The sequence below is a fragment of the Myripristis murdjan genome, chromosome 4, assembly GCF_902150065.1.
Source record: "Myripristis murdjan chromosome 4, fMyrMur1.1, whole genome shotgun sequence".
Taxonomy (NCBI): domain Eukaryota; kingdom Metazoa; phylum Chordata; class Actinopteri; order Holocentriformes; family Holocentridae; genus Myripristis; species Myripristis murdjan.
Genome location: NC_043983.1, coordinates 20570351 through 20584230, shown reverse-complemented (window position 1 = coordinate 20584230; position 13880 = coordinate 20570351). Strand labels below are relative to the sequence as shown.

At 38.9% G+C, this 13880-nt stretch overlaps 2 protein-coding genes across 2 annotated transcripts; one reads left to right on the top strand and one right to left on the bottom strand.

The window, feature by feature from the left end:
• The first annotated feature begins 5516 nt into the window (after positions 1–5516).
• On the top strand, positions 5517–12074 carry glmnb (glomulin, FKBP associated protein b). The gene is made up of 18 exons (XM_030050144.1): positions 5517–5700; positions 6330–6455; positions 7427–7537; positions 7622–7730; positions 7952–8201; positions 8808–8898; positions 9015–9181; positions 9286–9339; positions 9441–9471; positions 9575–9664; positions 9901–9942; positions 10036–10109; positions 10515–10599; positions 10764–10873; positions 11263–11326; positions 11429–11564; positions 11677–11771; positions 11867–12074. Exons 1-18 carry the CDS (start codon positions 5659–5661, stop codon positions 11960–11962), a joined length of 1773 nt encoding a protein of 590 aa, XP_029906004.1. The 5' UTR covers positions 5517–5658; the 3' UTR covers positions 11963–12074.
• c4h1orf146 (chromosome 4 C1orf146 homolog) lies at positions 12039–13801 on the bottom strand. Its single transcript, XM_030050146.1, has 5 exons — positions 13534–13801; positions 13240–13333; positions 12681–12834; positions 12420–12498; positions 12039–12321 (listed from the first exon to the last, which is right to left on the bottom strand). Exons 1-5 carry the CDS (start codon positions 13597–13599, stop codon positions 12211–12213), a joined length of 504 nt encoding a protein of 167 aa, XP_029906006.1. The 5' UTR covers positions 13600–13801; the 3' UTR covers positions 12039–12210.
• Between the last annotated feature and the right edge of the window lie 79 nt (positions 13802–13880).

Genomic DNA, 13880 nt, shown 5'->3' with positions numbered 1-13880 from the left:
ATGTTACTTTGTGATACAGTTATACACTTAACCAGGACTGATTGCAGCTATGAATCTTTCTAAAAAATTCATAAGATCCATTTCACAAATGACCAAGCCAAGCGTGTGCCTGTATCCAAATAGCAGAGAGAGAGCCAAGCGAGGAAGATCTATAAGGGGAGCCGGAGCCAGAGGAACGAGGACAAAATGACAAAGATTTATTCTCAGCCACGATCAAATATTTATGCTGAGGCATTCAAGTAAAGTTACTTTTTGTGTTCTGATTTAATGAATGATTTGAGCAGTGGCAGTGCTGGGAGGCACAGATGTTGGGTTTGCTGAAGCCTGCACTAATGCCCATTCAGGGGGCCGTGTGGTCATGTGTCAGACTGCAGCAGGATCAAAGCAGAGTAATGCCATCGTGGGGATCACAGCATAAAGGGGTAGGATGATAAGTACTTCCCCAGCCCCAAAGGTCTTTACTGTGTAGAGAGAGAGCAAGAGAAAGAGAGAGAGAGAGAGAGAGAGAGAGAGAGAGGGAGAGAGAGAGAGAGAGAGAGCGGAAGAGAAAGAAAATTTATATTTTAACTGTCCAAATAGAAAAAATAAGGAAAAAGGTATCATTTTGTGTTTTTTCCTATCACATTCATCAGTCAAGGCTTAATTTATTCCAAATGAGATGCGAGACCAATTACTATCATGAAAAGTCTACACGGCATTATGCCAACATCTCTGTTATATTTTCCCTTATCGCAGATGTTGCCAATCACTTCGGTGGAGGCGAGCCACTTTACAATAACTCTGCTTACGGTAGGATGGATCCAGAATGACAAAGCCACAGTCAAAGGAAATAGATCCAGGCAGTGCTGTGACTCTCCCATTCCCCCTCTGGCATCCTCTGAAACATTAATGATCACAAGGAGAATCTGATCTGGCCGTCTTCACTCAGAGTTGTACCTTTACTCTGAATGCCTCACACAGCAACAATATTCACAATAACCTCATGAGGTGACCTCTGTGAATGAATATGAAGGAAGCCTTGTTTTAAATTGTTTCAAACATTTATGATAAATTATAAGATAGATCTGGCCAGAATTAAGTGTAAAAATAGTGAGTGAAGCAATCTCAAAATAACCAAATGAACAAAGAAAACACAAATGAATAAAAGAAATTTAAAATTTGTTTTTACAACATGAATTTGAACCAACAGCATAACAAAGCCTTGAAGAGAAAGTCATTGAGTCTGTAAATTCAGAGAAGGGGCTGGATCAGATGACCTGAAAAGAAGCCATGAGTGGGCAGAAAGTGCCAAGAGACATCTGTGGCAGGTGAAATAGAAATTCTAACACTCGAGTGAACACTTAAACGGATAAAGGGAGAAAAAAAGGCTAAAAGCCTCCATCACTTCCAACAAGACATTGGTACTCCAAACACAGTGTGTCAGCATCTTTAAACACCAGAGAGAAGGGGAGATGACAAAATCGTTTTGACAGCCAGTTCACATGTAACATCTCCGATTCACCCACCTTGGGGAGTTGCTGGGCAGTTTTACCCCATCGCCAGGAGAAACCAAGCCTTGTGTGCAATAGCAGGGTGGGCTTGGCTGTGCTTGTGCGCCATGACACGGGCACTTATTGATCAGAGTCAGACAGGGTGTCAGTCTCCACAGCTCAGAGATACAGGAGGCGAGCAGCAGTTATCTATGTCTATTAAGGCGTCTGTTCTGTGTGTATTGATTGGGAACAACTAGACACTGGGAACTGTCATCAAAATGCCGATTTACAAAAGAGCGAGCTTGCTCTGGTGAGGGCTAAATGGTCCAGGCAGTATGGATTTGTTGATGCAGTTTCCCTAAGCGGCACTCAATACCAGACAGATGCTGTTGTCCAGGAAAGACTGAGGCATCTGGGCCAGGCCTTTGTCCACCTTGGGAGCTTTCACCTCATACTACACTGATAGATAAAGCGGCCTTACACCGTGTTGAAAGATGTGAAAAAAGGCAGGACAACATTCCAGTGACAGCCTTTGCCAGAGTACAAACAAATGTTTGTACTCACACACTCAGACCACACCCTCACAGCCCCTCCCTTCAATTGTTTGCTACAGCGGCAAAGCTTTTACAAAAAGGGGCCAAGGTCAAAATTTTCCCTTGTGAGACCAGCATCTCCATTAGGTCTCAGTTCATTTGGGTAACTCTTTTCCCCTTAAAATTATTCCACCTCTGGCCTTCACCTCTCCAGACCGTCACCATCCAAGAATAGAAGAAGAAAAGAAGAAAAACAGAAAGAGAGCGTGAACTCACCTCCATCTCACTAAGATGCTGATTTGGACTCTGGATTTTACATGCAGACTGTACAACACTATGGTTAAAACGTTTTTTTTTTTTTTTTTTTTTTTTTTCCTTTTTTAAATCATCTGGATCAAAGAGAAAAGCAGCAATCACAAAAGCAAATCTGGACCGTATAAAAATATCTTTGCTTGAAATCAAATGCATCAGCCTGGCTCAGAAAACAGCAGTGGAGCTGGAGTGGGACCCCTGGGAGAGGCCTTAAACATGGCAGTTTTTCTTGACAAGCACAGGGGGGCCTGAGAAGGTTTTGGGCAGACAAGAGGAGGCTGCAGCAGTTGGAGGAGGCCTCTAGGGGAGGTCGACTGGATAAATAGTCCACTTAGAACCTCTTGCTCTCTAAGAGGTCACCAAGGAAATATGGGAGAGAAAGGGGAAACAAAGAGTCTCTAACATTATTGCTGTCTGTTTGTACACTAGACTGCTACATAAATACTATACTTGTCTGCCACACTGCATGAAATAAGATATGGGTTCTTGTTTTTTTCTTTGCTCTTTTTCAATCAGAAAACAAGCTGATTAAACTTTAGCTTCTGTTTGGACATATTAGCATAATACTTCCAAATGTACTTAGCAAAAAACAAAAATGACAGCTTTCACTCTTCATAATTATCCTAGTAGCTATTTAAACTCTACTGCTATTTAAACTTTACTGCATTTGTATTACACCACAGTACAGCTTACAAAAAACATCCTCCACACACCTTCAAGTATAAACTGAAGAATGATAGATCCATCAGCGAATCAGGTTACACAATAGTTTCCTTGTAGCTCATCATATTAAATATAAATGGACATGTGATAGCAGTGACCTGAGATATGCCTCTAAACACTACAGACCGCTTCCCACATGCCTCAAGCTAAGTGGCTTTGATGAAATAAAGCAGAGGGTAAGACTGTCACTTAGTAACTACATCTGTCAAAGATTACTCAATATATTCATCAATGGAAATGGATACTTTAGCTGAAGCAATTTATATCCTTCCAAATGAATTTGGCAGTGAAACCTTCAGGTATAAAATGAAGCTTCAGACTGTGTGTAACATTTCATTTGTCATACTGCCAACTTAATGTTATTTCTGAAACACTGGAGAGCAATATAAAGCAATATAAATTGCTTTTTTTTTAACCTGTTAACTTAACATGAAGAGCTTCAACAAAACACTTAGGTCTAACAAAACACTTTGTGGACAAATCAAGTCAAGTAGCACAAACATTTCTCACTGTACAATTGTACAGCACCTCCATATGGTACTCTAACTTCGCTCCCCAGCTACAGAAACAGATATGGCCCTCCAGACAAACAGTGCCCTCCTGAGTTGGAAAGTGATCACTGCTTTGACTGGGCCGGGTACATAAAGATGATTGGAACTTTCTTGGACAGGAGCTAATTCTTGCTGCTCGTTTCACAGTGCAACACATCCACAGCTTTGTTTCCTGTTTCTTTCTATCTGAACTGGGCAGAGGAAATGTTGACATTTGGGTGCTTTGTCCGTGTTATCAATACAGAAAGATAACATCAAATTCAGGGGCCACCATCCTTACAAATATAAACAAGCAAATTTTCATTTGAGGCTGAAGTAACTTTTTTCTTAGGTTAAAAAAAAAAAGACAAATCCTATTTTCAGTGCACTATTTTGGGCCTATAAGTATAAAAATAAAGCAGTAGGCATTCCCTTACAAAAAAAGTGATTTTAAGATTGCTTTGTCATTTTTATATGTGAATAAGGTTGAATAAGGTTTTGCCACTCTTTAAATGATCAAGTGCAGGCTTGTTTTTTCTGTTTACTTCGACCTGTGATGACTCATTATGACTGTTCATCATTTATTTTGTATTGTTTGTACTCCATACCACAATTGTGGTGAAGAGTTAATAAATATGACTATGACTATGACTATGACTAAAAATAGAAGGCTACCTTTACAAATGGCTGTTTAGAAAATTTTGTGCTCCCCCATTAGTATTTTACCTTAATTTGGTGTTCTGCAGTATTTCCAACTTCCATAAATTGTGAATAAACCATAGGCAATGTATGGCACACAATTATGATCCCACGTGTTATTTACTTTCACTTTACCCACAACCAGGGATCACTGTCAAAACAAAACCTCATCAACCAGCAATTAAGAACAATAAAATCAGGGACAAACATGGAGTGAGAGCTGCTCTGTGTACTGTTTGCTTTGTGGCTTTTGTTTAAGGCTTTCATCACAAAGCAATACAGAGAGCAAACGTAACCAGCAGATGTTGGGCTAAATCCTACCGTTCAAACACGCTTGTCTCCCCATTCATCTAAAATCAGGGCTTGAGTTGTTGCTTTGCTGAGGCTGTCTAGCTGGAGCAAGAAGTCAGTGATTGTACTATTATATTACACACGCACAGGAACACCAGACAGAAAAGGATGGTCTATCCCTTTGAAGCTTTTGTGATTACACATAGGAGCAATATGTTGTCATTAGGCAACCATGACAGGCATTTTTAATCCTTGTACAACAGGCACCTCCATTTAATTACACTGAAATACATCAGGACCATGAAGCCAGCATCCTGGGTGGATTTATTTATCTAATAAACTGACAAATTACAATAAAGCTTAAGACTAGTGCTGCTCATGTTGCAGAGGCTACGCAAATGTTACACCCGCCATGAAACTTACTGAGAAACTGAGCTGATAATCAGGTAATATCGCTACATTAAGTAGCCCCAGTTATAAAAGCAGAGAACCAAGGATCCTTTCTGGGATTCCAGAATAAATAAATATACAAATGTAAATATTGATTTTCATCAATTTTACAGAAGTTAGTGCAATGGAAGAATTACAGGAATTATTGTATTTACATATTATCATTATATTTTGATCACAGACTGTACTCATGTGGTAAAGTCCAGGTAATTATACCAATATTCTCTGAATCTCATCTATCAACAGAGCATTGCTGGAGAAGAGCAAGAATGTTTAGTTGTAAAGGTAAAAATTTCAGAACGATGTCCTTGTTCAACTATAGCTAATATCTAACTGGGGGTCCTTCCAACATGTGCTTCTAAAGGATTGGGTGAGTGTCATTCAACTGGAGCCTTCCAGAGAGTTCGTCTGTTTCTGTGGACACATCGATGAGCTCTGGTTTAATCCTATTACAACCTCGAGCACAAAGGGAGATAAGAGGTTTATGTGAGGGTTCCTTATAGACCATCTCTTTCCACTGAAGCATTATGAGAGCTTCCCATTTGGCCAGATAGTAGTGCTGCCATAGCAGCCATTGTTTGGACCATTATTTTGGGGGTTTAAATTAAAGAATTGTTGATAATAGGATTGCCTGTGAAGGCAGTACTGATGATGAACGTGGCTCAGGTGAATGACGTAATCCAGAGATGGGTAAGTCAACAATATTGCATATCAACAACAATTCATCTGAGGCATACTTTAATAATCAAGCTGCAAGAAAAGAGAGATAATTTTACAAATTGATTGCTAGCATCAAGGTGAAACTCTACTTAAAAATATAACTGGAGTTTATGTGTGTAGATATACAGTCAGATTTACTGAAACTCAGAGCAACGGGAGAGATACTATTTGATTATTTCATAGGGGCATTTGATTGTTCACAGTTGCACTTGTTGATATACAGTATTTAGGAAATACAGCATTTGCTATGTTAAGGTATTAACTTGGTATGCTATTTTTTCTTACATGTTCTACACACTTATGTAATCTAGGCTAATAAATTATGAATCATGAATGAATATCTGGTAAAATTTAAATTTCTCAAAAACTGATATGCATTTTACATTTTGGGATGAAACACATTTTGAGATTAGATTTGAGATTAGACAAGAAATTTAGATTTGGCATTGTAACAGTGTGAGGGAGGCAATAGTAAATGGTTTGGGGTTTTTTTTTTCATATTGCATTTCACGCATGAAACATGTGTCAAGTCAACACTGCGCAGCAAAAAGAGTTTAATAAAGCATTTTATTATTTATAATCATCAATCTTGTATTTAGAGAGACACCCCAGAGGGAGGTTTGAAGTCAGATGACTACCAGCAGTTCAAGAACATTGGATCTGCCTGTCTTGCTCAGGGTGAAAGTGCACAACTTCTGCAATTCCTTCAGGATGAGAGAAACCAGGTATCTCTAACATCTCAGCCAGCACTGACAAAACAAACAAACAAACAAACAAACAAACAAAAACAGATTTCATCTTTCCTCAGAAATAAAAGGCTGCCCAGGACTAGTCACACCTCACTAACATGAGGAAGGAAATGATTTGACAGTGTTAATCTGTTAACAGTCCCAACGGTAAATAACAGTGAAGACACAGTCACACTGCAGCCTCCTTGGTGACCACTGTCAAAAACAGAAGCAGCCACATCCCTGTTGCCCAACTATGCTAAACATCACCACTCAGCCACTACATCATGTCTGTTGGCCTCCTGACCTGGAGGTGTGGGGAGGAAACTAGCAGATATGCAGTCAGATTTCTCGCTCCACTGCTAACCCTTTTCGATATGGCACTTCTCTAAGTGCCCTTGGTTGTCCCATCTCCCCATGCTTTCTGCACTTGTGTTTACTGTACTTTTAGAAGCATGTGTCATTCGTTTTTCTTACCTCTTTCTGGAGCTACAATAATCTCTAGGGGGGTTCAAATAATTGACTATCAAATGAGAAATCTCTGGCTTTTAGCTAAAATGTAGAGGACAGACTTGGACACAGAAGGGAGATTTTGAATCTGCAGAGAGATACATTTTCATACTACCATTTGCTGTTGATCAATAGAGTCTCATTCCTAAAGCAATCCTTGTGATTATATTAAAATATTAAAACATGTTTGGCAGCATTCACATATGTAAACTGTTGCCTGACAAAGAACCCATACAAAGAACACTGTAAAATAAGGGAATTTTAATATTCAGTGTTGTAGTAGCTTGTATTAACTTGTACTGCACCTGTAACCAACTTGGGTTTAATGTGCAAACTACTTTTCATTGCTTACTTTGATGTAAAACATGTCAGTATAAGTAGAACTGCAGTGCTGTTTGAAAATAATAACGGATGGGTATGACAAACTAGATTATGATTATGTTCTCTCTTTTACACAGGGATTAGTAAAGTCTATGGGTTGTGGCCTCTTGGCACCTCTTGCAAGTGAGGTCATTAGAAAGGAGAAGAGTCTCAATCACTGTCAGGCTGCTATTGCACACCTGACCAAGGTAGGCACAAACCCCTCTCCTATCAAATGTCTGTGGATAATACACGTGACCTATACATCTGTTAAAATCTCTTCTGATGTCTAGACCTGCAACCCAAAGGAGCTCCTGCATGGTTTCCTTCAACTGATTGAGGACATTGATCCGGGAGCCATTGCTGACACCATTATAGCTCTTGCTCCACACCTTCAAACAGGTGACACAAGTCTTGATATGGCTTTATCCTAACAAAACTAACAGCTGTACTGCTAATATTCCCTTTGCAAAACACCTGCTTGTAAACACTGTCCACTTCTCTACAAAATATGTCCATGACAATTGACTAGTATATCAGTAAATGCAAGTGTTAAAAAGATGGTGTTTGCTGCCCCCTGCTGTAAAAATAATTTTAACATCATAATCTCATGTCTTCAAAAGTGCTACTTCGGATGGAAGAGGAAAAAGCAGCCCCTTTGGGAATGGCACTATCTGCCCTGCAGAAGCAGATGTCCCGACTGCCTGTGCCTTACACCCAGCAGCAGGAGGCAGCTGACGAGTTTGGCCTGTGTCGCTGCTGCACTGCCTTAGCTGCATTTATGGAGCCATTTGTGGAGGAAGTGAAGAGGAAAGATGGAAATGGTGATAACACTGCTGCAGATAAGGAGCTGAAGACTGAGCTTCTAAAGTTGTAAGTTTCTGTCTCTGTGTTTGGTCTGGCTGAAGACAAACTAATGAGAAGTTATCAATGGTAAAGCAGATCTTTGACGGCAAGGCCTGATTGTGTGTTTGTTAGAGCACAACAAGGTTTCTATATCTTTAAACTTTCATATATTGCCCCCTATTCAGTTCAAATTAATTGAGTTTTAGTTACTTGATTTGGTAGTGTAAGGTAGTATACGTTTAAGGGACCATGTTAATTGTTTTCCCCCAAAATATATTATCTTATGTTCAAAAAAGATGAAAGCTAAAACATGACATGTTGTGAAAAATCGGATCAAGGATGGGTGTTGGGCTGATTTTACATGAGCTGTTACATACAATGTATCTTTATTTTAGTTTAATAGTAGTAGACAAGATAGTTACACGTCAGTTGTTTTTTTTTTTTTTTTTTTTTTAGTGCTATTTTTACTTTTATTTCCTGACAATGTTTTTGAACATCTAGTTTTCATCTTAGTTTTAGTTTTTACTGTTTTCATCTTTAACCTTAGACCTTGGAGCTGAAATACCAATGTCAAAGAATAAACTGTTGTGAGGACTTAGTGCAGAGCACTGAGCAGTCCGTGCTTCCTTACAGCTGCATGAGGTGCTTGAGAGAGCCTCTCCTTCAGGCCCAACTGGACCGAGGGAGAAAATCACCACTGTGGGTCTTTGCAACAGAAATACTGGTAAGAGTGAATTATTTTGCATGCAACACCAGTGGGAAGGCAAGCATGCACTGGTAATGTTTGAGTAAGAATTTTAAGCGCTTAAACATTGCTACTGTACATTTCTAACCCTACAGGTCACCCTGCCTGCAATTCAGGAGCCCCTTCCAGATCTCCTGTTCTACAAACCTCTGAAGAAAAGCATCCTGATCGACAATCATCAATCCACGGAGTCAAGGGCATGTTTGGCTTACCTGATCTTTGTCCAGCTCATCACAATCGAGCGGTTTCCGGCCATATTCAGGTAAAGTGAGAAGCTATAACTCTTCATGCCTCATCACACCTGTCAAAAATGCATGTGCAGAGTGACTAAAAGTTTTCATTTGCTGTATCTTTTTTCTGTTCCAGCCCTGTGTTTGTTCTTCAGTGCAACATGGAGTACATAAATATCTTGCTCAGTAGGTATGGTATGACTACAATATGGAGTGATTATGGCTTTTGTTTAAAACTGATGAATAAAAAAATAAATAAATAATAATCTGTCACCTTGCTTCTTTCAACAGAAAAAATGAGTCATGCTTGCTCAAAGGACTGGTAAGGTCATATCAACATAATATTTCTAGAATTAGGCCAACATAATGAATGGGAAAAAGCAGCTAAAGTAAAATTTTGTGCATAAATGTGTATGTTCACTCAGGCACTATTTTCAAAAAGCCTGGAGAATGTGCAGGACAACAGCCTTCCAGTGGCTCTGCTCGAACTGAGGACCTTCTACAGCGCACCACAGGTAAATCAAGCATATTGATCCCAACCCTCTTATACTTGTAAAGGTACGTTAAGTAATACATTTACAATCCTGTAGCACAAAATTGGCATCTATCAGCAGGGGTTTGGCAGGACTGATCAATATCAATGATTCAACAGTTTCCTCATCAGTGTTACATTTTTTGACTTAAAAAAAAAAAAAAAAAAAAAAAGTCATTTTTGACTTATCAATAACACGTGTTCCTTTATAATTTACAGAACTTGAGAAAAGTCCTCACTGACTGCCCGATGCAACATTTAGTGAGTATTATTCTTTTTAAGAACTGTAATTTGCACTGACCATACTGTCATGTGCAGTTGTTGAATTTACCTGTGTGACCATTGCTTTCCTAGAGAGAAACAGGACTGCAGGTTTTCCAACTCTTCATAAATAAATTAGATGCTGAAGCAAAGCACAAGTTCTTCAGGTGAGAATGCCATAAAAAAATTAAAATAAAAAATAAAAGGACAAGACCTAATGACATGAAGCCATAGTTCATGTATATCAAAACACATCATTTTTCACATTTGTCCACATATGCTTTCTTTGTCTCAGAAAGTTGTGCTCTTTTGGACACGTTATAATAGTTAACATTTTCCTATTCTTTCTATTCAAGCATTTGATTAAGATTATATAGTGTGGAAACCATGTGCATATGTTTATACAACTCTCATTTGCTATACTGGCATTAATGTTCTATTTTTCTTTACTGTATTCAATGAGTACTTGTTGCTACAACAAACCTACACTAATTAACTCTTTTTTAAAACTTCTTTATTTTGGCCATCTGGTAATTACAATTTCCTAACAAAAGTCAAATTTTCTTTTGCAGGTGCATGTTAAAAACCAGCAACCATTCAGGGGTAGAAGGTTATATAGTAAAAAACATCAAGAATCAAGTAGAATTTTCCACTAAGGTAAGATAAATGTTTGTTGGGCAGCTTAACAGGATTTTAGTCATAGTAAATTTAAATTAGCAATTAGACTGACCAAATTTTGAAGGATCCCACCCACCTGTTTTAGCTTAACCTGGATTGCACGGAGGTTGCAATGTGTAAATTCTGTTATAATTCTCCTCCAGCCAGGTAATCGCAATGAATGGTTCCTGGGAGTCGAGTTTCCCCCACTGCTGGGACTGGCGCTGTGTTTGCCACAAGGTGCTGAGACTGATCTGCTGCACAGTATGGACAGGTGAGTAGTACGAACCCCAGTAAAAAAGTCTCAGCTGTTTCACCACAATACAGATCTCCCTTTGTAATTGCTCATCTGGTGCTAAGAGGAACATAATGAAGTCAAATAACAAACTAGCGTAAAGATACAAGAGCTTTAAGTGCCAGAAATCTATTTTAATTCTAATTTTGCCTGGGGTCAGATATGAGTAATGGACACAACAAAATTTCTCTTACACCAGGCAAAGGAAAGCTGAAGGTCTTTCTGGTTCCTGGCCTTTTTTAAACTGTAAAATCACTTCAATCTATTCAAACCTTGGATTTACTGCAGAGAATCAGTGTTAATAATGGTTGAGTATCAGGGCACTGAGTGAGCCAGTGTCAAGCAATGCCTTGTTTTCCTTTATCCAGGATAATGGAGTCTCTCAATCTCCTACGTTATGTACTTCTTAGAGACAAAGAACTGCGGAGCAGTGTGAGTCATTCTAATTCAACACTTTTTTCACACATATTGCTCCTGCCTGTTAGATGCTGTGATTACTGCAGAATGGTGATTGTCTGTTCCTCGTACTTTCAGAGAGACGTGTGGGCAGAGCTATGCAGGATCAAAGACAAATACCTAAAAACGCTGCGTGTGTGTATCAGCATGTCAAGATCATATTATTCATCTGAACTAAAGGCACTGTGGGAAGATCAAAAGCAAAAAGCAAGGGGTAAGCATTCATTACTAATCTGTGTAGTAAATTTGCATTTTAATAACGTCTAACAAATAGCTTTCACTGTGATGTTGACGTGTTTTCATGTTCATTGCTGTCACTACTCTAGAAGCCAGAGCTGCAGCGAGCTCAACCAGACTAGTGAAAAGTATAACAGTAAAACATGAAAAAGTATCTAACATGTCTCCAGAGGTCCAGCACCAGGTACAGTAACTACCTTTCCTGTCATCTGTCATAGTTGTAATACCAAACAAATAAGCAAATAGGCTGAAAACTGGTGGAACTGTTGTACTTCTCAGGTACTCCAGAGTGCTTTGGTGACATTTGACCTGATGGAGAGTCTTATTGTCCGCATTGAAGAGATAACCGAAGAAAAGGAAGGGACACAAGATTAAACTATTGCTCAGCTGTTGTATTAAAATAATCTTTTAGACTTGTTATTTCACAGCAAATGCTTCTTTTTAATTATTTGTTTGGCAAATGAATAAACACAAAATGCATAAGAAAGTCTATATTTTTCTTTTCCAAAAATCATTCAGGATGTGTTCACATATTCAGAATTGACTTTTACATGCATTTTTAATATTGAACTAAGAGAGACTTTGTAAGAACTTTGTGCAGACCTGCTGTATTGTCAACGTGCTCAGCCAAGCTTGTCCCTGAGCATCTCCCACACAGGACTGCTTTCAATGATATGGGTCCGAACGAGAGACATCCGATCCCGAATGCTGTCTACATGGGGCTTACTAGTGGCCTGCAGACAAATTGGTCATTAATATTTCCGAAATATTTTAACAGTCCTGTTTTACATCACAGAATCGCATCATGTTGCTGTACTGTCTTAATCTTTACCTTGGCAATTGCCAACATTCCTTTGACAATCTCAGCATTGCTTTGCACTGGTAGGATCCGGAGATTGCTGCCAAGGAATCTGAAAAAGTCAAAACTGATGTTCTCAGGAATGACTGGTATAACGAGACAGATAAAATAAACCTTACAGTCGCATTTTCCATGTAATCAAAATCCCATTTTAATTATGTTATTCTTGGTGTTACATCTGGGTCAGTGACGCTATGAAAAGTGGTTTTATAAAGCCATACCACAGCCATCTACCTGTGCTGAATCGCTGACAAGGTGTCCCTTCCTATTTTCCCATATGAAGGAGTGAGTTGAAGAAGAAAACTGTTGCGATGGACTTGCACAAACTTATCTGTCTTCTCAAAGAGTCCTGATTCTTCATGGTTTTCTGGGACCAAAAAGGCAGTGCCTGGACACAAAGGTTATTTTGGCATACCCATGGAGTTTAAAATCAAATAAACACGAGACAGCATTTCCACTTAAATACTAAGTTTAGCTAAGTCTAACTTTGGCTGTAACATCTATCTCAGATAGGCTATCAGTTGACATCCATATGCCCTGTGGTTTGTGTTTTCAAACTTAACTACTGTAGTTTCACAAACTGGTTACTGTAGCATATTAATTCGAGTTCAACAGTATTTAAACCTTGTTAGATGACTGACTGTCCACTAGGGGGCTCCGTGGGGATAACTGAGGTATTAATATGATGATAACCGAGTTTAGTAAAGAGAATAATGTCAGCCACATTTTGGCTCCACCTGTAGGATACAAAACAGTTATGAATATACACAGGCCAAAAATACAATGTGTTTACCTGACGAAGGAAAAACAAAGGAGCCAGACTCAATGCTGTCTGAAATTTTGATACGATGTTGCTGCGCGATGAGCATCCTTGTTATATCATGGTTCTGGTGATACAAATATAAACTATTTGCTTCCTCTGACCTGATTTAAAAGCTTAAAAGTGACTTTAAGCACACAAACAAGCTTTAATGTTTACAACATTACCGACTGCAGTTAGCCGTATGTACTTGTTTAGCACTTCTCGGTTGTAGAGCATTAGCTAGTTAGCTAACATCCAAACATCCAGACTATAACTGAGGTTTACCTTAAGTGATGCACTGACTATTATGGTGGTTTTCCAATGACCAGTTATTTCTTTGTTGGTTGCCATACTCAGCTAAAAGTTCTGGGTTAAAGTGCTAACGTTAATTTTGATGTGACTGACAAATTTCCGGCTAACAGCTTTAAAAGCGGACTGCACAGGTGCCAATTATTTCAACAGGAAACCGTTAGAGACCGCTACTCGTGGTTGCTTAGCAACGCCTCCTTGATCACTGTAAGTTGGCGTTAAAATCCTGATTTTTTTTTTTTTTTTAAACATCATTCTTATATTATGACTACAGTGGTTGTGCTTGTACACACAAATATACAAAAAAGTCAGTTTCGGACCTT